At 41.6% G+C, this 24,487-nt stretch overlaps 1 protein-coding gene across 4 annotated transcripts in view; it reads left to right on the top strand.

Moving 5' to 3' along the window:
• Positions 1-24,487, top strand: part of fgf13a (fibroblast growth factor 13a) — a 90,521-nt gene that overhangs the window by 48,702 nt on the left and 17,332 nt on the right. For 3 of the 4 annotated variants that reach the window (XM_062394499.1, XM_062394501.1, XM_062394498.1), the window contains one exon: positions 20,661-20,771. In XM_062394499.1, the coding sequence (XP_062250483.1) occupies positions 20,661-20,771 (111 nt within the window). Of the gene's footprint in view, positions 1-17,133; positions 18,078-20,660; positions 20,772-24,487 lie in introns of those variants that run through there. The other variant, XM_062394500.1, reaches the window with a different exon arrangement.

Raw genomic sequence — 24,487 nt, 5'->3', positions numbered from 1 at the left:
TAATCTTAATCTTAAGTATCAGTGATTCTAGGATGTACTGTACAGTTAAAGTAATATGAGGTTTGCATACTGACATGTATATGATGCAAGTCTACATCCACAACAAGGGTTAGGGTCTTCAAACTAAAACAATCTCTTTCCAACCCAACTTTTTGGAACCTGAAACCGTATTTGTATCAATGGCCCACTCTGAATAATAGTGCGAGAGAGAGAGAGAGAGAGAGAGAGAGAGAGAGAGAGAGAGAGAGAGAGGAGAGAACGAACAGACTAAGCACGAGCTGAATTAATGAGCACAGCCATGAAGAGAGATTTTTCTCGTTTAAGAGATGTATAAATCATTATGTATTGACAATGGGGTCAAATTAACGTTTAGATAGTCCCCATCATTCCCAGTGCCTCAGCTATGACAAACCTCACAACCTACTTGACACTAAAATCCCAGTTTATACCACTAATGGACTCGCTCTATTATTGTTTCACTCAGTTTATGTTCCTCTTTTTAACTACAGGTCGAGCTGAACGGGAACGATCAGTAGAGCTGTCGGCCTAAAGTGACTGTGACACAAGCGGTGGGCAAATTCCCCCGAGAGTAAACAAGCGTTAAGCTATTTAATTGGGGCAATGAGGCAAACTGCTCAGTCAGCACCACATTAATGGGAGGCTAGCAAAGTGTCCCCTGACAGCTGTGGGTATAGAGACTGCAGACCTGCAAATTTCAGTCCGTAATTGGGGAGTAGTATTGTAATATATCAACAAGTCAATGAGTCCAAAGCCATTTTTCAACATAATAGTATATCTCTGTTGAGTCATGCAGCGGTGGGTGAAGATCCAGTTTGGTCAACCTTTCTGTTGTGTAGTTATTCTTTTTTATATATACATTTTTTCCCAGCATTTTCCAGAACCCATAACAAACCCAGACAAATGTTTTAACCCATACAGTCCGTAGAGTACTTCATATGATCCCGGTCAATGTCAACAGGGTGCAGCCTATGTACAGTATCTGGTTGCCTGCCAACACTGCAGTATGCTTCTGCTCACTATTCATCAGCCTGCCTCTTTTCCCCGTCACTAACCCAGACATTCACTGGTAGCCACTGTTCCCACTCTCCCCTTTCTGTGCCTTTAAAGCCTTTTTTGATGTTTTTATCCAGCAGCCTGTGATATCCAGGGTAATATGGATGGTAATTAGCCAAATTCAAATTTGAGTGTGTAACTCATTTATTTCTCAAGCAAGTCCTCTGCATTCTGTTTATAGGACAAATACCAGTTCTTAGATAGTGTCTTATATGTCAGCTGTTAATCAATTCAAAAGGAAATGCTAAGGACTAGATATGCCAAAGATGTGATTACGTCCATTAAGATTTAGTGAATTAGTTTTAAATCATGAAATGTCCCAATTGCTGCATATCATAGTCACAATTCTTAAACTAGAATGGCACTCAGTAGAGTGCATACCGCCCTTTAAATCAATTAAACTGCATCACAGAAAAATGTAATGGCTTCTTCCCTCACCCATACTGCATCCTTCCTCTAAGGTTTGCGGTTATCCAGTAGTTTTTTTGTAATCCTGCTCACTAATTGAATCAAACTAAAAAAAAACAAATGAAGATGAAAACAAACCTTTAAAAACATGCTTTACTGTATGTTTATAGCAAAATACCGATTGAACTGTAAACTTGTCAAACTTGCCTAATTGTGACACCCTGACATTAAAGATTGTCAAAAAAAGTCAAAAAAAATAGCTTTGAACTTTCATGACCTCAACAGTTCCTCAGACCCCCTCATTCCCAGAGCTGCCCAAGCATCAAAGTAGAAGAGACCAGGAGTTTAGCGTGGATCAGACACATACAGACAGTTGGAGGGGTCATCTTGGGTGTTGGACGCGATTATGTAAAGTCCTTGCATGTTTCATCTCGGGGGGTCACCAAGTAATATGCCAGGCTGCCAGCCAGGGCTAATGTTGGTTAAGATTCATGCAGACACCCAATTTCTCCCATCATGTCGCCTGCCAGCGTCAGACGCTCCTCCACATAAACAGAAAACACTTTGCAGCCATATTTCCAGAAGTTGGAGAAAAGTTTTTTTGCTCATATTCAGGAACATTTTTAGTCGGGAATGGGATCAGAATGATAACCACCATTCGGGTAAAATGCGTCGCCAGCCAGAAAGATTTTTCTGTTTCCTCGCCCCGTTCCACTCTCTTGGCTGTAGCTCTGTGTGCTGCACCAGAGACATATTAGAGACACAGGGGGAGTGACAGTTTATTTACTGCCTGCTCAATGTTAGAAAGATGGTGTCCAGGGTATTCCATAGTTGCCTGAGCCAATTTAGTGCTGAGTGTGTGATCCGGGCGCTGTGCAACGACCTCCCCAACTTTGCAACAGCAGCTACTATTAAAAACAGCTTAACATCACAGTTATATTTTGATTAACTACAGTGGTGTATTATAAGGGCGGTTTAAATTGGTTTTCTGCTCACTGTTTTTCTCCTGTTCCACCCCAGTTTGACATAATCCACCAACCGACATCCTTATTGCATGAGAAAACCATAAAGGAGGTCTGACACAGGTTTGCAACCAAATAGACTGCTACATATCAGGATTTAAAAGGGTGCTGTCACAACTCATTTTATCATGAAGCACTTTGATGCGATGTGAGATCTCGGAGTCGTAAACTTTGAGAATAGTTGATTTTTCCAGATTGGCTGAGTGGGGAACTGACGGGGAACTATTGCATTTTAGAAGTGGATGTTCTGACTTGACAGATGATGCCACAGTTTGTTTGCATCACCAGACGGCTTAGCTGTCTTCAGAAACTGTGTTGTGATCCCGTCAAATTGCATCCTGATAGCTCACACAGTCACTCACTGAGGAGCTCCAATACACAGAAAGCAAGGGAGCTCACAACACAAACAGAAAGACGAGTTTGAAATTGAAAAATTGCCGACAGCAAATACAAAATCCATTACATTAGCATGCCATGACCTCTTCTCCACTTCCTGCACTTTCCATGTTTTAGCTTCCATTAACTTGTCCCTCTGAGCAACTTGACCCTCGCTTTCCTGCGTCAGCAACACTGCTCAGTACGTCATCTAAATATAAATGCTAGCAACTATATTTACCTTCTGGTGCTTGTAGACCTATGCTTGGTTGTACTTTGTAGTATGATTACTGAATAACCCATAACTCATATTTCATAAAGGTTTGTATGAATGACACAAGTCATTAGAGACATTTTAACAAAGTTAAATCAAATACAAAAGAAAAAGAAGAACAACAATCTTCTCAAATTTCATATTGTGTCCATCAGCAGCCCGGTGTGATCCGTCAAGGTCAATGTAGCTGCATTTTCCCGGACAATCGATGGGATGGATGTAAATAATGCACAGTGCTAATGAAAAGGTTACTCTTCGACAGACAAACACTGATCCCTCTCAATCACTCCCTTTCAGTCGACAGACATCAGCTCCCTCCAGCATGTGTTTCTGTCCACGGAGGTGAACATTACCCTCTGCAGGTGTTTGTCAAATGAGCGCTGTTGTAAGTAACTCAATTGACCTGCGTGATGTGCCCTTCGCCTCGAACAATCCCCAGCAGAGTGTAGCACTCCTCAACTCTCACACCATACACACAAACAAACACACACACAAACCCTCCGCCGGGTGTGATACATCAGTATGCAGGGAACAGCGGCCCCCGTAAGTCATTATCGCAGACTCAAATCTAATTTTACAGCGTGCATACGAGCGCCGGAGAGCGGGACAGGCTGGTGCATAGGACTGAATAAACAACAGCACGGAGGTGTTGCATCTGCGCGGCTGTGCTTAACCTCAGCTGTCAGGCATTGCTGAGACAAAGCAGCAAGCTTGCTCACATACAAATGTATATGGACTGCAGCAATGAAGACATTTCTTTATGTATTTAGGTCCTCGCCGCATTGTCCGGCCCATGCAACTCACCAAACTCTTCTCACAAAGGTCATCCTTAAAGCGTCCTCCTGGCCTCCTTCCCCTCTGCTGTTTCCTAAAGGACCTGCCAGATTCCGAAGTTCCTCAAAACCACGTCGTATGGCTACTAGCCTAGAATTTGTAATACAAAAAAACACATTACATCCAAAGTCCTTGCAGGCAGGTCTCGCGACTCAACAGCCATCTTGCATCAGGGCCTACCAGGGTCCTATCTAAAGGAATCGGGAGCGATCCATAACTCTGCTTACAATGGTCCCCAGAACAAAGAAATGATATGATTAGAAAATTAAGTTTCCGCCAAATGCTTTTCTTTCTTGTGTGTTATACTTCTGCAAGGTTTCATTCATCTTTAGCAGCTCAATCCAGAGAGCTGTGACTTGATAATCAGCTGATCCAAACTGATTAGTATCAAGGGGGTACTTGAACGAAGGTAGTTTATGTATTGAAATAAATGTAGTTGATGCATAACACAACTTTTTAGTTTTGATAACAGTCTCCTTTACTTGAAGTCCGTCGGGCACTTGCTTCCACCATCAGTTGAGCTTGGTTTGCAATGTTTCCTACTCTAGTAGGTGATTGTCTATTTCAGGGGAGGAGCTGGGATTCTGTCATACAATCGCAATGTTTGACGTCACCGAACGTTACTACGTAAGATTCTTTTAGAGATGTGTCTCCTCCCCTATAACATGCCTGGCACATATATCCACTTTATATTTGAAGAATTATCGGAATGCACTCTTGGACCTATGCACTCATGGCAGACATAAGGGTAGCTCCCAAATCCACTGGCTGGAGAGATAATTAGACCTTGCACATCTCACCAAGCCTTGCTGGGGTACATTGACAGCTGTCTCTCTTTGTTCCTCTCGCTGTCCCTCACACACACTCAGAATGAAAGAAGGACAAAAAACGAACGACCAGCGGTTAAAAAGATCACAAGGTCAAAAGGTTATGATAGCTCAAATCAAAAAGAGGGGACTTCATGTTGATTGCGTGTTATCATAAAACGGTGCCTCTTCAATGTACTTGTGGATAACAGGAATGTGCTCTTGACACTGTTCTGTTGATGTGCGTGAGTAGGAGGTCACAGGCCTCAGCTGCATGTTCAGAATGATGTAATGTATTGCAATCAGACAGACAGAGAGGCAGTGCTTCAGTAACACTGAACCATCATCACAACAGGCCAGTGTCACGCAGCCGCCCGTCTCTAATCTGTGCTCCTGAAAGCCAAAGCATTGGTTAATATGTCCTAATCTCCTCATGTTATCTCCTCAATTGCAAACACACACACACACACACACACAGAGTGGCAGTGGATGACAGTGTTTATCAGAGGTCATGTCTAGAGATTCAGGGATGTTTCTTTGTGGTACAAATCGGACACAAAGAAACATCCCTGAGAGGAGAGGAGAGGATTGCTCTAACTTGTTGAATAGGTTTTGTGACGGCCACTCAATAAACTGACGGAGTTCCAGACACGAAACACCACAGCAGCTGTGCTACAGCAGGAACTTCGCCTTAGCAACATAATATGGGCTCCGGTCACTTACACAGATTCTTCAATTGGCAGCAGCAGGCTCAGTGCAATCATTCAATCATGTTAAAGCCTGACCTCTGACCTGCTGCATGCCGCTGGGGTGGATCTGGCTGCAGGCTCTGATTGGAGACGAAGCCCAAAGAGAGCAAAGGATGTTCTGCTTTTATTCCCTTCACAGCCGTACAGAGAATAAACCTCAGTCCAATAGCTTTGCCTCAGCCACTCTTAATCACATATGTATTCCCAAGTGTTAAATTCATCTAAGTTTTTTTATCTAGAAAATTAATACAACACGTCTTTTTGTGCTTGCTGAGTAATTGTGCCATAAGATCCATGTTAGTATAATAATGGAAGGAAAATTATTTGAATGTCACTTTCAGCCCTTAATAACCATTACCAAGTACAACAAAACATACTGCACCATTGGAATTTGTGGGCAACAGAATCAATTTCGTATGAACTCTGTTACTGTCGATGGGCAGGACCTGGAATGCAGATTTCGTGAACAGAAATAAGTCTGTAAACCTGCTTCAGAGTTTTTAGGTAAATATACAAAATCCTATTATCCTTTTAAGCTCAAGTGTTACATCATAGGTTTAAAATCCATCTGCAGCCATTTATCATTTAAACCTGTGGCACTCTTTGATCAAGATTCTAGCAAAAGGCTCAGGCAGAAATTATGACTGCATGGAAAGTACTGAGAACCAGGAGTGTAGTATCCAAGGGTGTAGAGAGCAGGACTAAAAAAGTGCAGGGGAGTTGCTCTACAGTTTCTTTATTCCTCTACAGACGCGATGCCAGAAGTCGTATCGCAACAAATATACAGTACACACACAATCATACACACAGAAACAAGTTAAAGGCACAACTACTAAATCCTCCAGACCTCTTCCCTCACCAGAGCTGCACACACACACACACACACACACACACACACACACACACACACACACAGTATGAAGTGCTTCATAAAGACTGCAGATTTGGAGAATGCATGAATATTGCACATGGATCATTCCTATTTAACTGTTCACAGCTCAAATCAAAGGGCTGCATAAAAATAAGATGCTGCGCTGCTTTTGAAAATAGTTGAATTTCTGATCTGAAGAATCAGCTGGCTGCATTGGGAGTAAGTTACCTTAAAAATACTGTAACTGTAAAAAAAAAAAAAAGTGTACGTCTCTAAAGATACACAACTGTAACATTGTTCAACATTTTTGACAAATTGATACTTTGACATTCGTATGTTTTGTTCTGCTGCTCAGCTGCTGATACTTGGATTTCAAATGTCTGAATGTGTTCTGAACCACATAGGCTTTTCAAAATAATGTGTTTTCAATGAGATGACGATACCATGATAAGCAACGAACAAAAAGGCATAATGGTCACTTATTTGTCTTCCCTGCGGATGATGAGTGATGCTGCCGTCCCCAATAGGCAATGAATCATGTCGCCAACAAAGAGCGTTTTTGCTTCATCTTTGGTTCCAGACACTCGTAGTGAGAAATGGTTTGAGTTCAATGGCACCACTCACGCTTAAAGGGATGGTATGATAATAATTCAGTAGCCTTAGCTTGACGTCAGTAGATCATCTTTGTCTGACATCTTGGAATGTGCTTTGGATTTATATTAATAGCTGTGAAGCTTTTCAAAATAAAAAAGCAGGACAGCAGATTCACTACAGGCTCCAGCACAGAGGAAATTATTTGGGTAGTAGTTTATTTTTGTTTAGTCAAAGTCCTCTTCACTGTGGTAACCAGTTGCGAGTTACCGCGCTTTTGGCCGGTGGCTGGTATAAATGTCTTACAGTAGTGTAATCCAAGCAATGGGATTAGATTACAAGGTATTTTGACTGAAGATTTATGTATGATTTTACTAGTCCAATGCTGTCCTGTAGTAGTGTTGCGTTTTATATCATAAAGGCTGCTCCAAACCGCAGAGAGCCATCCGTGCTTCACTGCTGAGATTTGGCCTACTTTTCCACTACCTCTCTGCAGGGTTCTCTATCAGCTCTTCACAGCTCCTCCCTCCCGTTATGTTCCAAACGCCGGTCCACTACCATCCATTGTCATTCTGTGGCCATTGATTTCTCTGTGTGCCGACTTCACTAACAAGCACAGGGGCTGAAAGTGAAAAGTGGGATACTCTGTGCTGGGTAGGGAACATGACCTATTTACCCACCCACTCCCGTCAGTTGAGTCATGTCTCCTGTCGTGTCACTTCCAGCTTAGCCGATCTGTTCCACCACACACATTGGGCTTTTAAGTAAAGTGGAATAATCCATGCCAATCTGAAGCATGCAACTACGCTGGCAAGTGTACAAACATCCAGATTTAAATTTTTTCAAAGATATATATTAATTTAACCTCAACAGGAGTAGAACAGGCTTGAAATGTGGACATAAGCATCCGACATTTACTGTATACACAACAGCTGAAGAGGAATTCTGCGCCCTGCATCTACATCTACCCTGTTTCTCTAATCTGCAGTCTGGTATCATGACACATCACTGTGCCACGCTCCGACCCCTTCCTCCAGGAAGTGCATCCGAGGCTGGGGAAATCCAGCAGAGTGTGGATGGACTAAAATGAGCTTCATTAATGTTCACATGCAGTTCATTGCACTGCACATTTGACCTCATTGCATAATATTTACACTTATTCTTGAGCCCAGGGAAGTGGTGGGGTTATTCTGAGGACAGGGATCTGGTTAACGGCTAAGAACAGAGCTTATTACAAACACCTGCATAACAGAGGAGACAAACACCTCGACAGATGTCCGCATTGCTTCCAACAAGAGAAACAAGGTGTTTTCACATCTGTTAGGAGCTTGTCATTTATAAAATAAATTAAAAAAACATGTTAGCTGCAGTTTGGTTTTCAAGAAAAGCACAGTTTGTTCTTTCATCATCCTTTTGAGGAAGTGTCTGTCACATAAGACTAAGTTAGCTACTCCTAAAAAAGAAAAAAACGTGACCTCATGCTCTTGTGCGAGTCAGTGAGCTTCCTTTGTGTCTCCATCACTACGTTGACAGTTTAAGCCTGCTGGTGTCTGAAATGATGCCTTTAATCTCACTCCATTCCTTTGCTTGATGTGTCACACTGGAAGGGATATGTAGGACAACATCACACCACTTAACTGTATTCTGGGACTAAGACCACTCTTGCTAGACAGGATATAATTAGATTGGTGTTATTAATCCAAACTTTCAGAAAGTCTATATTTTGGCTGTAGCACATTTCCCTGATCCCTCTTTGATAGCAGCTGTCCCTCTTCACTGTGACGAGAGCCCATTTCCTGGATGTGTTCTGCTTAATGGGAGGGGAATAACTTGAAAGAGCAAAAAGTGATTTTGTTATTTATAATCATTCAACTCATAAATGCTGTTTCCCTGTAGCTTTTTCACTATAATGGAAAATGCCAAAGGGCTACCATTGACTCACCGTCTTTGGCAAGGGACCATCTCCCACACTCGACTCGATACTGGGGTTTTTTTCCGATAAAAGCTATTTGGAGACTCATTAGCTTTGGCAGGATGGCTGCCCGTGGGTACTTGTGTGCATCTGTTGTATATGCATGTATGTGTGCTCGTATATTATATCAAACACAAGTAGTTGTGTGCATACATCATGCTGAGTGATCTTATCTTCCTCTTGCACTGACTCAGACGGCTGATGGAACACTAAGGTGGAATCACAGACGACTGCCCCTTCTGCACAGGCCCTTTTTGGAATGCCATATTAGGCCTGTGGTGATGAAGCTTTCTTTCTGAACAGCAGACGGGACCTGTGATAATTGAGCTGCTGCGAAATGATATTGGCTGCAGGACTTAGGCCAAAAAACCATGAAGCCACACCAACAATCTATTTAACTGAATGCAGCTTCTCTTCCACAAGACCTGCTGCTGTTCAACGTCTTCACCCTATTGAGGACTCTGGTAATCAGTCCCAGGGGCTTTTATCCACCTGCCTCCTGCTCACAACAACACTGGTTATGATTTACCCACAATCCCCCAGGGGTCCTGAGAGGTGCCGGGTCATGGAGCTGGCGGACACACGTTCACTCACACCGCACATCCACACAGAGTCCCATCTCAGTGAATTCAGAGGTGATTACATTGACTTACATTCATTTTCTGAAGGGTAACTCTAACCTTAACTACTACTTGACTAACCCTAAAACAAGTCCCTGTTACGTGACAGGTCGAGGTCCCCACAACACAAGTAATTACTAGACTACTCACACAAACACACCTGTTGTCATGTTCACCTTTACTGACATTCATTTCCTGGAAACTTAACTTAACCATAACCATAACCACTACATCTGCAACACTCACCCTAACACACACACATGACGCACACACACACACAGATAATACATTTAAATTTCCATTAGTGGACCTAACAAATCTGCAGCCTCCTGACATCATCTCGCTGATGATTCATAACCATTCACATGCGTGGAAAAATAAACCTTTTTGTTTTTCAATATTTTTGCTCATAGGGCACCTGAGGGGCAAATAGAACATTGACTACTTTGTCCGTTTTTTTTTCCGAGAAAAAGAGAGATTCTGTTATAGTTTCTGAGTAAAATATCACCAATCATTCCCATCATTGTTCTAAGTCAGAGGAGAAGCGAGGGTCAGCTGGTTAAAGGACAGGAAAGAGAGAGAGACACTGTGGTCTGTAGTTTGAAGCTCTTTGGGAGTAATGAGAGCACATCACTGCTACGGCATTAGTCATTCTGAGCTGGCTGCTGTCTGAGCACTGGCTATTTCACACACCGTTTGGTGCCTCTGATTGAGATTTCTCCACTTCATTAAGGCCTAGTCTCGCGCACACACACACACACGCACAGACACACACACACACACACACACACACACATACGCATACACGCATACACAGACACAAAGAACGCAGGGGCCATGCCGTGTGAAATCCGACAGTATGCTTCTAAGCTAAATGATGTCCTTCACATGCCGTTAAATTAAGAGGTGACAGCTTGTCGAGGTAAGCTGGTGTGACAAATATTCACCAGTGTATTTGCTAAGTTCCATTCAGTAATTTCTGTCAAAGCTGTACCAAGCAATATCAGGGGACAGCTTATTTTAACTACATGTTAGAAACACTCAGGTCAAGTTGTACTTCTTAAATAACACACAGTTTGAAGGGTAACATGTAAAAAAGCTCTGTAGTCATGTAACTGTGTGATTTCTTTTTCATGGCTTATGAGTTCCAGATAGTTGGAACTGATTGCCTCTATCAAAGATGTTAAGTATTCCCCCCCTATCCGTTTTTTTTTTGGGGGGGGGGTTGTCGTTTGTAGGAAAATCTACACAAAAAACAAGTGAAATGATTTCCACAAAACCTGGTGGAAGGATTTGGTATTGTTCAGGCAAGAATCCTATTATTTGCATTGTATATATGACTCTTGCATTTAGTTGTGAAGCAGCAGATTGCAAATATAAATCTAACGGAGGAGAGTGATTCAGTGCCGCACATCCTCAACAATTTGTATCACAAACTGTTTCAAAGTGCCTGGCGGACGCTCGGCTCCTGAAATGGCTTCAGTTCTGTGTGTCAGTGGCATATTTAACTTTTAGTGATGTATAAAATAGAATTGTGTTGCTTTGGCTCGGGCAGTATAAAAAGCTCTGTCATTACTTTCTGTGTGAGACAGAATATGGCGGCGCTGATCAGCAGCAGACGAAGACTTTGAAGCCGGTTGTTAGAGGTTAGACTACAAACGCCAGGCTTGCTGTCTGCTCCTAATTATTATTTTTACCATTTTAAGGTGAGGTGGAGCGGGGGTGCTCTTATGAGGCGCATACTGACATACAGCTCAGATTTTCATATTTGTAATACTTAATTGATCTTTTTTAAAAAACATGTTCTGTTTTCACTGCTAGTAAAAAGCTCTGTCAGTAAATGAAGTGTGCATATCATCTCTTTGGCTCTGACACAGGATAAGAACCAAATAATGAAGCAGCACAGATCATGACACTTAATGTCTTTATTTCATAGATCTAATGTAGAGAGGAGCTCGTCACTGAAGCGTAGCTCCTACAGAGGAGCTCCGGGCTCTTCCTCTACACTCAGCCAGCTTGTTGGTCCCCATGAGGGAGATCATCCTGCTTTGCCCGCTGAGGGAAATAATGGCACTTGTGTCCTCCGGTTTCAGTCTACTGATTCTCTGCTTTCTTGAACTGAACACAGTCCTCTGGCTCCGGAGCTGCAGCATAAATCACACAATCATTGCCACTGGTCTGCCAGTCAGCCATGACTGTATTGAATCCCCCTCCCCTATTGGAAACTCCACTGACTGATGGTTTCCTCTTCTGCAATACCCAACCCCCATTCTTAACATATACGCATTCTCTCTCTCTCTCTCTCTCTCTCTCTCTCTCTCTCTCTCTCTCTCTCTCTCTCTCTCTCTCTCTGTATCTTGCACACACACCCTCTATTACGTATATGCAGTCTCCATGGTAACGCATGGTATCACTATGGCACTGGTGGCCCAACATTCTGCAAACGACTGTTGTGGCAGATTTACTGTACCAGCACAAACACAAAGAACAGACAGCCAGCAGAATGCTGCCAAAAGGCTGAATGGTTTCAGCTTATCACGATCCTTCCCCTCTCCTCTGATAATATGTCACTTCATCCCCTCACTCTGCACCAGGAGGGTCAAATAAAATGATCAAAATATGTTACTGCAGTATATGAGGTAAGGTAAAGAGAAATAGGAATTTAGATGGACGTTAAATGTCTCGATATAATCAGTGGCAGAATCATTTGCCCTCTACTAAGTACCATGAGCAGCTTGACCTCCCCACTTATTCAGTGTGTGCCCTTGGAGGCAAACTCTTTTTCCCGGCTGAATGTAAAATATTCATTAAACTCTGGGTGTTGCCTCGACAGCCTCAGGTTATTAGTAAGAAGAGAACGCTTTAATTGTTTGGCTGTGTTTAATAGTACAAAGGGCATCACAGTGCTCAACCTTGGCAGCGCACAGGCTGGTCTCTCTCGTCTCCTCTGGAGGTCTGCTCTCTAGTGACCGGAGATGGAACGAGCAGCAGGGTGCTGGGACACTGTGGGTCAGCCGGAAGTCCTGCTGTACTGGTTGGTTGTGTAAATACAGACTGACTTATGTTTTTCATAGAACAGTTGGATTTATATGGATGATTAAGTGCAACCCGCTGAGTCTCTTCTACGGCTACAGTTTACTTTTTCACTGTCCTGTTTATGAAAAACATGGTTTAGCAATGAAATGTTAAAAAAGTAAAATGGGTAATGCAAACATATGGTTGTTTTGTTAAGACAAATATCTAGTAGTTTGGGGCATTAAGCATGATTGCTTTATAGGACTCCTCTCCCCTGTGTGTGTGTGTCTGTGTGTGTGTGTGAGTGTGTGTGTAACTCCAGTACTATGAAGGTGCCCCTGGGAGGCCACAGTAGACTTGCATTGTGGAGCATTACAGTAATGAATACGCCGCTGGTACATTGCCATACAAGCAACCAAAGTTTGTGTGTGTGTTTGTGTTTCTTGGTTGTCTCTCTTATTTATATTATTTATCTACTTGAGGAGACGGTTACAGAGGTCACTTGTGTCTTTGTTGAGACAGATACATTTTGTAGGTTAGGAGATTATGTTATTATTGTGTTATCTTGTATCTGCGAGGTCACAGTTCAATGGTAAATGAGCAGTATTGAGCCAAAGGTGTCAAATATACATACACAGTCTTTTTTCACTTTGCAAAAATTACAAAAAAGATAGAAAGGATTAGGGCTATATTTACTTCAAAGAATTTTGAATATAAATCGTGAAAATGTGTCACATTTTTACTATTTTTAAGACCTTGTTTATGTAAAATGTGGCTCAGTGCTTAACTTATCTCACCAGCTCTCCTCAAGCCATTGTACGATGTTTTCTATCTTTACTTCTCCATCACTGCATGGCTGCTGCTGAGCAAAGTGCTGTTAGCAGGACGGACATAATCAGGCTTGCACACATTGGCACTTTGTTTGATATCATCTCAGGTGTTTGATTCGTGTTGCTACAATTCAGCCGGATTCTCATCAGCTCCCTCTGTCCTCTTAACTGTCGGTGATAAACCCAGTCATCCTCCTAAAGAGCCACAGTGTCTACTTGAGTGATGGCACCAGTTTATCAGTGATGGGACGACTGAAGCTAAACCTGGTATCTGCCTCTGTGAGAGTGCAGGTCTGTCTGTGTTTGCTCACTGCAGAGTTTGAGGTGATTTAAAACGCCTTTTTTCCCTGCATTTATTCAGATATGTCAGTTTTAATCACATAATATGTTAAGCCTGCTGTTATAATAGTTATAGTGTTGTTATTGTTCCACATTTTAAATACAATGTATTGATTTGTATTTGCCTTATACATTTTTAAGACTTTAAGAGTAAATCTCCCATTTTCAACATTTCATTATGACATACGGCATTAAACACATTATTTTGTGTTGCTTGAGGTACATTATTGTTGTTTTGCCTTTCTTGCGATATCATAAACATTTGACTCTTTATCACAGCCAGTGTTGCCTCTGTGGCTCCGGCTGTTTTCCAAGCCGATGATGAATATATAAATCCGAGTTCAACCTTGATACAACCTCTGACCACCATCTTTTCTTAGCTCGTGCAGGGTTAAAGGTTAGACTCAATGGAGAACATGAATGGCAGTGAAACTGAAAACAAATCGGTTTATCTCCACAGTGTATCTCATGCTATTTAAGCCACATCCCTTGTAAATCAATATATTGATCCCGGCTCCATTAACAACTTATATCCCTATCAAGTGATTTAGATGTACAAGTGGAAACCATTAAAGTAAATTAACCTTTTATGAGGGGAAGTACTTTATTGTGAGTGGCTGACTGCATTTAGCTTTATTACCCAGGACCATCTAATCTTAAATATCACCAGTGTATGAGCCAAATTGTACAGCTCAGTGTCCGTCAGCTCAGACAATACATAATATATCGATTGTTAATGGTGATGTTTATATGAGCACATTTTCTTAATCACAATGATCTCTATATTAAATCGAACCCATTTTCAAATATAAGTGATACAAATAGTCAGTTGCTACTTTAATGTGAACAGAGCAATGTTCTAAGTTGCAACTTTAAGTTCTGATGGTTTTACGTTGACTTTAAAAATTACTCAAGTAATCTATCAACTATCAACACGCCGCTGTTGATAGTCTGTCCACTTGCTCCCCCTAGTGTTCACATGCGCGCACAGCCAGAAACCTGACCCTCATGAGTGCCGACTAAGAGTCATTACATCCTAGAGCTCAATGTTCAATCTGTTCTAATTGACGGTGCATCTGCAAAGAGCCATAAAACATCATCTGCATTAACTTACAGTATTTATAAATGTGATATGAAGCAGAGGTGGGAAAGCAAATCAAGAAAAGCTCTTTTTATTGAGATTGATTTATGTCGTAAAGCCGGAAAAAAAAAACACACGTCATATTTGGTAAATTTCAGCTGGATGTTATAAAAGCTTCCTTTACAGTGTATTTTTCTGTCTTTGTAAAAAAAAAACAAAAAAAACACTCTGCCTAATGCACACTGTTGTCTCAACCGATTGTACATCGATAGATTTCTGTGCAAAGTGACCAGGCCTGTATAACCGGTTTAGTCAACGCATTATCGGATCATTTTACATCATTTTTTTTTGTAACATGAGATGAAAGTCTCTTGCCCGGGAAGGAAGTGCAATCCCAGGCTGCGTTTTCGATCACTTTCTCCCTCAATCTGGCCCCGTTGGTCGGAGCGTACAGCAGCAGCAGCGGCAGCACAGTGGAGGGAGCAAACCTCTAGATTAATCTTTAATGAGCTTTTTTCGGAGTCATAATGGCACGTCGCTAATGTCCTCTAATGATCTTCCTGTTGATGGCCACGCCTCGATGCTTCCTCTTTTCCACCGCGCCTCTAACAGTTGTCTGAACTTTGCTGATTTGCAACTAGAGCATACTCGTCCACACTTGACTACACCCGGGGACCGTGACTATCACTGCAAGTCACTGCTTTTTGCCATCACCCAAAGCGAATCATGACTTTTCCCTTGCGAAGAACAGTGTCAGGTATTGTTGCTGTTCTATTTATATTTACACTTTGCATTTGTTGTGTTGTTGTTCGGCTTCAAATGATGTTTTAAGTGTGACTCACACAAAGCGTCCTCACTTATATTGATATTATGTGTCTGTGATCTTTAGATATGCTGGTAGTTGTGAGTGTGTGTGTCTGTGTGTGTGTTTTATTTTGTTAAAAATTGTCGACCTCAGTGTTTCGCGTAGTAAACTGTGGCGGAGCTCTCCGTGGTGCTGAAGTGAAGGTGGCCTTAGATAAACAGTTTGAGCACCTTTGAGTTGTAATTCAAACTTTCACTTTTTTTACTATATTTCCTCAACCTTTATGTTCAGCTTGTCTGCGCCACACCTCATTATAACCAACAAAAAATCCAAATTCTTTGTTTGTCTTTTCATTATAATTTTAAAATAGATATGCATGAAATAAAGCTACATCAGGAATCAAGTAGACACAAGGTGAATAAAGGAAAAATAACAAAACTAATCCACAGACAACCAACAACAAGAATAATGTTTCTCATACGACATATATACAGAAATAGTAAAAGTCCAGCTTCATGATCCTTGTATTGTGAGATATGATGCGCTCACATCCTGCTTCTTGCTGAAGAAATACTCTTTCCAGGTCTGTGTGTTAAAAAAAAAAAAATCACAATCTCTCGTTCGACAGTGCTCGAGTATAAATCAGATGAAATTAACTAAATTCCGACGACAGTTTTGTATGGGGACTGTAGATGGCAGTATTGGTTAGGCTGTAAACTGTGGTCAATTCATAACGGAGGGAGAGCAGAGGAGAAGTGGCCCGGACAGTCAGAGGGGGTAAGAGAGGACAGAGAGACCGAACATAAACTTTTCTCTGCGAGTTATAGGCACTAAAATAGCGCTGAGCTGACGTACATACATTATTTATAAGTATGAGCCTGGTATAAATGCTGTATGAGGATATAGACATTTTAAAGGTGGAAAAAAAAAGCCATTCATATACTGTACATTCATAGTGAAAAATATACCATCTCTATTTTTCAAATACTTTTATTGAGCTACAGGAAAAACCCACGGCCTTCAACTACATTAATAACATGTCTGACTACCTGCTGGTATGTCCCTCACACTCGTCCTTTAAAGAGATCAATGGAAAATTGTTAATAAATAACCAAATATGTTCAGTATTAGCTATATTTGGTGTTCTATCTTTTAGTGAAAAATCGAGATGGTTACAGTTAAAGCGGCAGTTCTGCATCAGTAGTTCTTATCCTTTTTTAATCTAATAAAATATCCAGAATTTGTGGGCTTCGTTCCTCTTTTCTCGCGTCTCGCTCCTCTTTGACTCTCCAGCGCCACCATGATGCCAACTACGCCCATTTGTTCTTGAAATGTATTATCTCGATATGACAGCCTATACGGAGATAATGTCACTGTGAACACTGACTGGGTTTATGTGTCACTAGTGAGGATCCCTGTCCTCCTCCGCCTCCTCCTCCTCCCCTCCACTGCTCATTCCCCAGGCTGGAAGTGGGATGCTCTCAGCAGAACCGCTGAGTCTGTGCTTTGCGCTGCGCTCGGATACTGCATCCACGATGAGGCGCCTCCTGCTTTTACCTTGCGCTGCCTCGCTTCTGCAGAAGACAGGAGAACAGATGGAGGTTCCTCAGTGAGTCGCTCATATCCTCGTTGCCTTACTGACACGGGGTGGAAGTCTCTCCTCCTGCAGCAGCAGTGGGGGATTAGGGGGGAACCCAGAAACGAGAGCAGTGCAAACAGGTGTTTACATCCTATGGCTGAGCACTGAGCTTCCTTCACGACGGCCTGCCTCCTCGAACACCGTCTGCACATGTACTTTAGAGACATGATGCAAAGCCACTAGCAGAGTCTGGGTGCGTGCGTAATTGTTGTGCTGCTGAGGAGATGGTACCGTTGGGGGAACATGCGGCGCGTCGCGGTGAAAGACTTTGCGCAGCTTCACGCTGCAATGTGTGGTTTTCATTTTTTAAGTTTCACTTTTGTTCACGGACACGCTACGGACAATTCCTGAATGAAAAATGATTCACCTGGACATCATCTAACAGGCCTCACAGCACCGCTGGGACTATTTGATCGTGAATAATTCTTTATCTACTTTGTCATTTAACGCATCGCTGTAGCTGCCTCAGATTGTCTCCACCGCGCCTGGACGTTTTCCCTTTCAGAATCCAGTTTTTCTGGATTCAAAGGGAGTGATAATTTCCCAGCAAGTTGTTTTATCCAAAACGCTGCCAAACTGGCCATGGCTGCAGCGATCGCCAGCTCCCTCATAAGGCAGAAGAGGCAGGCGAGGGAGCGGGAGAAGTCGAATGCCTGCCGCTGCGTGAGCAGCCCCACTAAAGCCAAAGGGACCTGTGAAAAGCCCAACCGACTGAACGTTTTCTCCAGAGTCAAACTCTTTGGTTCCAAGAAGAGGCGAAGGAGACGACCAGGTCTGTGGTGCAGTTTCATCAGGCTAACACAATACCTAAATCTGTATCTATTATAGGGTTTTAGTATATTTCAAAATGCATTAAAACAACATTTTATATTTGACATCTCATAAGATAATCAACGCTGACAAACCTGGTGGGAGAATAAGGAGGTTCCCTCGAGAAGTTTGTCCACAGAGAAGTGACATCTGGCTCCTCAGGCTGTGCTGATACAAATATTAACTTCAATGTCTTGTTATTCAGAAAACTAGACTAAATACACAACTTCTCATTTTTCACTGTTCAATTATCGACAATCAGGAGGTTTATGGTCGTTTAAAATGTCTCCTTCATCATTGTCCTACATGGATTCATAGGCTTCCCAAGACCAATGTAAAGCTCATTTGAGTAGAAAATGCATTGAATATAGTTTCTTAGTAATATTTAAGAGAGAGCGAGAGAGCAAACTTGATGACGTGGTCAAAACTTGTTTTCGCAATGCGAGCAGACTACACAAATTTACTTGTATATATCACAAAACTATTTCTTTCTGAAAGTCTTATAATTTATTTGATTGAAACATATATTTACTAGATTTTAGTATAACTGCTTATAAAATGATAACTTGTACTTATAACACCAAAGGGATGAGTTAATGTATCCCTCCACATATGACAGGAGTGTGTCTCTGTAGCAGCCACTCCCTTACAAACCCAGTGCAGAAGCCACAGTTGCACATCTGATCTAATCACAGCGTCCTCGGGGATAGTGCCCAGCCTTACGATATTCAGCTCTTTGCGTTTTCTCCCAAACTTCTACTTCAGCCACTTCATCCAATATGTTTTATAACAGTACCTGGAGGTTAGGGTGTCTGTTTATGCAACAGCAGAACTATAACAGTTTGTGCACCGCTCTCACTTCCAATTTCCATTGCTATCCTGTGGAGGAAGCGATAAGCGCCAAGCAGAAGGCGTTGTCTGAGTGTTACTTACAGATGGGGCCGCTCCAGAAACAAAATCTGGGATCTTTGGAAATAGTGTGGATTAGTATGTACCTCTGTCTGCTTATGTCGCAGTCATATGTTCTTGTGTGTTCACAGTACATGTTGACATATGTAGGCCCACATTTCTTAATGCACAGCTCAATAAACACAGTTCTTCTCGTCTCAGTGTCTTAAACATAATAAATTAAAATGACTTGACTACACAATATGTGCCTGAATAAACCAGCCAAAGCAAAGTTAGTAAGGATAGGAACGGCAGGGCTGAGAGGGTAGTGAGATGAAAGGGTAGATGAAAGGTGTGGTAAACCACAGTAAAGGACACTCCACCAGGGACAGTAACCAGGGAATGGAGAGCACTTAGCTCTTATCAGACATTACACTGATGTAACACAGGCAGGCTGCCCGGCCGCTTCAGAAGTAAATGCTCTGCCACTTAAAATTATTGTCTCTCAGACTTACAGATGCTTGATGTAATGTTGCCGCCCTAATAGTGTAATAGTGTAGCTTGTTCCCTTTTTTATTGGTGAAACTATTATTCATTTTATTACTCCATAGTCTTGTCCTTGTTTTAAGAGAGACTTGGGAAATGCAGCTCCCGGATTCTTAATTTAGTTTAGATTGTTCATGTTGCTTTATTTTTCAATACTGCACACATCAAGCATGAAATGACTCTCTGGAAACCAAGGCAGCTGGTTCTGACATTTCTATCTCTTTTTATTGGACAGATCATGTGCAGTAAAGAATCACGGCAAGAATGGAGAAACAGAAAGAGCGGTTGACACGCAAAATTTGTCTTTGACGAACCAGATGCCCCCAAAGCCATTTCAGACTTGATACCATTTGCTCACGTCCATCTGTGATCATATCTGTTGTCGAGCCACAGGGGCAGACTGCTGTAAATCATCACTGTTCCCGGTCTTCCCATCATAACAGCTTCTACGAATTACTTCAGCGTCTGATCTTGCAGTTGCATTAATATATATAAATAAATGTTATTTAAATCGTTTCAATTCCTCTGTTGTTTTGATTTATTTGTATATATCCCATTGAGAAAGAGAATGAAATGGTGCTTGGAAAGTGGCTATAGATCAGCAGGAGTCTGAACATGATATCAGCAAAACCAGACACATCAGTCCTCTTGTTTCATAAACCAGCAAATCCCATAACTGTCAGTGTTCGAGGCAAATGTGTAAAAGAATCTTCCGTTAAAACTATGTCTAAAAATACAGGTTCCATAAAAAAATATATGATTATTTTCCAAAATGACATATCTTGATAGCTGAATTACATTAGTCTGACATGATCTTGAGTCATTGCTTGATTGACAGGTGTCTCAGCCCATCAATCAGTCTATTAATTGTTGTAGTTGTTGTTGTTGTTCCCCCCTCCATCCCTGCTCTACTCAGCCGTGCTTCTCTTTGACTAAATTGGATTTTGCGGTTCCAGGAAATGGCGACAAGCAGTACATTGAAACTGAAGCTTCAAAATGTCCTTTGCAAAGTGTAATGTGTACATCACATAACGTTGCTACAGAAATGTTATCAGGTGTGTGTGGTTTCATTCTTGTGTCTTCCCTCTCCGTTTCCTCTGTGCCTCTCCAGAGCCCCAGCTGAAGGGGATTGTGACGAAGCTGTACAGTCGACAAGGTTTCCACTTGCAGCTGCAGGCAGATGGAACCATTGATGGAACGAAGGAGGAAGACAATGGTTACAGTGAGTAAAAATCCAGTAAAAAATGTTTACCATCACTTCTGTTCATAAATTCACTGCTATACTGTTGATCAGGAGGAACCATTCACCTGAGTACAAAGAATCCCATGTACGACACAGACAGGTGTGCATTCGCTTTAAGGGCTGTAGGGTCCTGTTTGACTGGTCAAATTGTTGGTCAATGTGCTCTTGTCCAAACATATTCTCATTGGTTTGCCCATTTCAAGTATTGCGTTCATTTCAAATGGCCTCATCAAACCTAATGGAGAATGAAAGCCTCAACCTACTCAATCATCACTTAACACTTACTCAGGGCTCGGTTACAAATTAGCTGACTCCTTGTCAAAGAAATTGTCAGTGTGGCTTCATTTTATTAAAGCAAAAGTGACTTAAAAGACAATTGTAAAGTCGGAAACAGCAAAACAACTAACGTGGCATAACTGGTAGGCTCACCAGTCTGTGTTCAATGCCTGAGTTTTTGAGTGTCACTGTCAACATAACAAAAGTGGCATGTTTCAATATACTTGATTAATTATTGGGTTAAAAATATTTAATAATACAGTAACACTGCTTATCATGGTTATTTTAAATACATGTAGTCTAAGAAAGGCGACTGATTTAGTGAACTTTGCAATAACATGCAGATCTTCCTATCACCAGGACCGAACCATTGCTTGAAGAGTAAGTTGATGAGATTTATTTTGTTAGTTCAAACCTTCAAATGGAGTATCGACACATTATCAACATTAACATCAAAGTCATGACCACTGATCTTTTAAGACTAATTTGTATTGGGTTTGATCATATCCACTGCTGGATTTATGCAGATTAAAGGGAAAAAACCTGAAGAGCTGCCGTACTGAGCACCTGTTTAATCTGATCTAATCAAAGTCATTCTGTAGTAACCTGCCTGCAGAACCGATAATTGGCTTTTTTACTCTCCTACACACTGTTCGGTGGCCAGAGAGCCAGTTTGATCTTAAATGATGTATTGATGCATCCCTATCGCTGCCACTACACCCACCAGCACTTTGTTTTCTAATAGACAGAAAACAGAGGAGATCACTGGAAGATTAACAACACGGCCACTCGTCTGGTATCAACGCAGCAGAAATTAACCCGCTTGTAATTAGACAGCTCCGTGAACACCACATGCTTTTAAAGATCAGACAAGCGCAGTTGTTAGTGAGGTACATGAAATCAACTTTGACCTCTTTACCGAAAACAATGTTGTTGATGGAAATACAGTGTCTGCCTGGCACCCTGAAACAGCTTTGATGTAACACTTAGTGTGTAATCCCAACGCTAAGCAGATGTAAACACTTTTGGAGCTTCTGAATTAGTACCTCTGTTTTCAATTAGCCCCTTGGGGGAGATGGCGTGTGTATCTGACATAAATAGCAGCTCTGGGCAAGTGGGACGTTGTCTAAGCAGATGATACTTTGTAATTTGTGTGCATTTAGTTTCCTAAATAAAATGATAGCATGGTTAAATAAGACATAGAGCAAAGCAGACGACAATATCACATAATCGCGAACAATATTATACTATATTGGTGAATAGGAAGAGGAGAGAGAGTGAAGCTTTTTGCACTGCTCCAAAAATAGCGTTGTTAGGCGCTGGGCGCACTTGTCTCCATGGTGACGCAGAGCACAGTCCTCTTGGAGCTTCTGGTGTCTTGTGATGGTGGAAGAGGACCTACTCTAATGCGCACGTACACACACGTACACAAACACACACACACGTACACACACACACGCACACACACAGGACTTGATCTTTACTACTGTGGCCGTTTGGCTGCGGCAATAAAGTTGTTTGATATTTCTGTGACATTTTCATTAGGAGAGCAAACAATGTCAGAAATAACAAATCCTAGTCTCATACATTGTGTATAGAGTGAGCCATTCTCCTGCATTACATCACAACTAGGTAAACCCACTGTGTATCCGGAGACAAAAAAACTCTGAGTTGGAAGACTTCTCCAAATCGTTCTCTTTCAAAATGAAGGCACTGTTTAAATTGTAGCAAGATGTTTGGTTTATAAAACTCAAAAGTCTTTTATATTTATATTATATTCAATAAAAAAAAAAACGTTTTTCCAGCTATTTTCAGCAAGATTTCAGCTACAGTGTGTTGCTGTATAAATTAGGCAAAGAAATTACAGATTTTCCTGTAATATAAATCATATCAGACGTACTATGCTATGCAGTCGAATTACATTTACAGCTTTTATGCTGAATAGTCTTGCATTATTTACCTAGTTACTCAGCCTGACATTTTCTTTAAGTAACCCACTTTCCTTATAAAATAACCAATGTGATTAAACATCAGACCACAGAAGTGTCGTGTAATTTTGCCGCAGCAGCTTAGTTTTTAGCTCAGAAACTTTATCGTGCTGTCGTATTCAGACTTCTCTAATTTCCAGCATGCTGTGGCCACAGTGGGAACAGACAGGACAAATGTTTAAAAAGTGATTTCCACTCTGTATTGGTCAGGATTCCCAGACTAGTTAGGGGGTGGAAGTGACACTCGGAGAGACAGAGGACAAGCAATCGTGATAACTGTCGATCAGGCCCCCTCTGCAGCAGGAAAGTCTGTGAGTGGGTGGCAGCCCTGCCACCCTCTTCAGTGTGCTCAGGTGTTTATAGGAGCCAGGAAGTAATTGAGTTTCCCCTCTTGAAAATCTCCATCAGCATAGTGGCTGGTAATCCTTCTGAAATGAAGAGGTCTGCAGAAGTGTGCGTGTGCCTCGTGGTGGGAGTACAGAGGGAGGAAACTCAGTGAGGGGCACAATGGAAGAAGGGCGCAATAATAAAGATTGATCACCAAATCTAGCACTATACTGTATATTAGAAATAATACATCAAAACCTATATTCACACAAATTCAAAGGGATTTTATCTATAATTTAATGAGCCTGCAAATATGAGTTTGCCATACTAGAGAGGAGAGAGTTCTTATAAAAACACTATCTCACCCCCTCTAGCACTGCAAGGCAGGAGTGGATCAATCTGAACAATGGTGGAGAATGTTTGCTGGATCGTGCCATCTGTAACCTGTGAGCTTGAATTTCTGGCAAGAAATCGATTAGCCTCCACACTGCAGCACGGAAAGAAACTTCCATAAAGCTGCAAAACTCAAGAAGACTTTTGTCGAAATGAATAAAAACAAATCAATAGTATTAAAGGCTTGTTCCTCCTCTCTGGTAGAATTTGTGCCAATAAGGTGTAGTCATGTTTTAATGACTGTTTTATTTTGGACATTAGGAGTCCCCCCCCCCCCTTATGGAGGAGAAAATGTTTGAGATGATTTGTGGTGAACAACAGTAGTTAAGTGCAACATCTAGACACCCTACACAGTGTATAGTTCATACAGTGCAACCCATAAATAAATAAATACTGAAATCTTATTTTAATTTGTTTCTGGCTCACTGTCAATAAATACAAATCTGGCAAGCAGATCCATTGGTTTGCCAGCTTAACGAATGCACAAGATGAATGTACAGCACATCTAAAAATACTGCAGATATTGAGGTTGTAAATAGCAGGTCTAATCTGTTTGAGATATACATTTTACTGGCAGCTTCTGCTTTACATAGCTGCCAAAGCATGCATCACTAAATATACTGCTCGACAAAAGATGGTGTCAAGACAGTGTGTGTCTTTCCCCGGGGCGCCATCTTGTGATTGCTGAACTTTTATATGACTGACAATGTC

This window comes from Platichthys flesus, chromosome 8 (assembly GCF_949316205.1).
Source record: "Platichthys flesus chromosome 8, fPlaFle2.1, whole genome shotgun sequence".
NCBI lineage: Eukaryota > Metazoa > Chordata > Actinopteri > Pleuronectiformes > Pleuronectidae > Platichthys > Platichthys flesus.
Note: the sequence above shows the minus strand (reverse complement) of the source record. Positions and strands in the feature narration are given on the sequence as shown.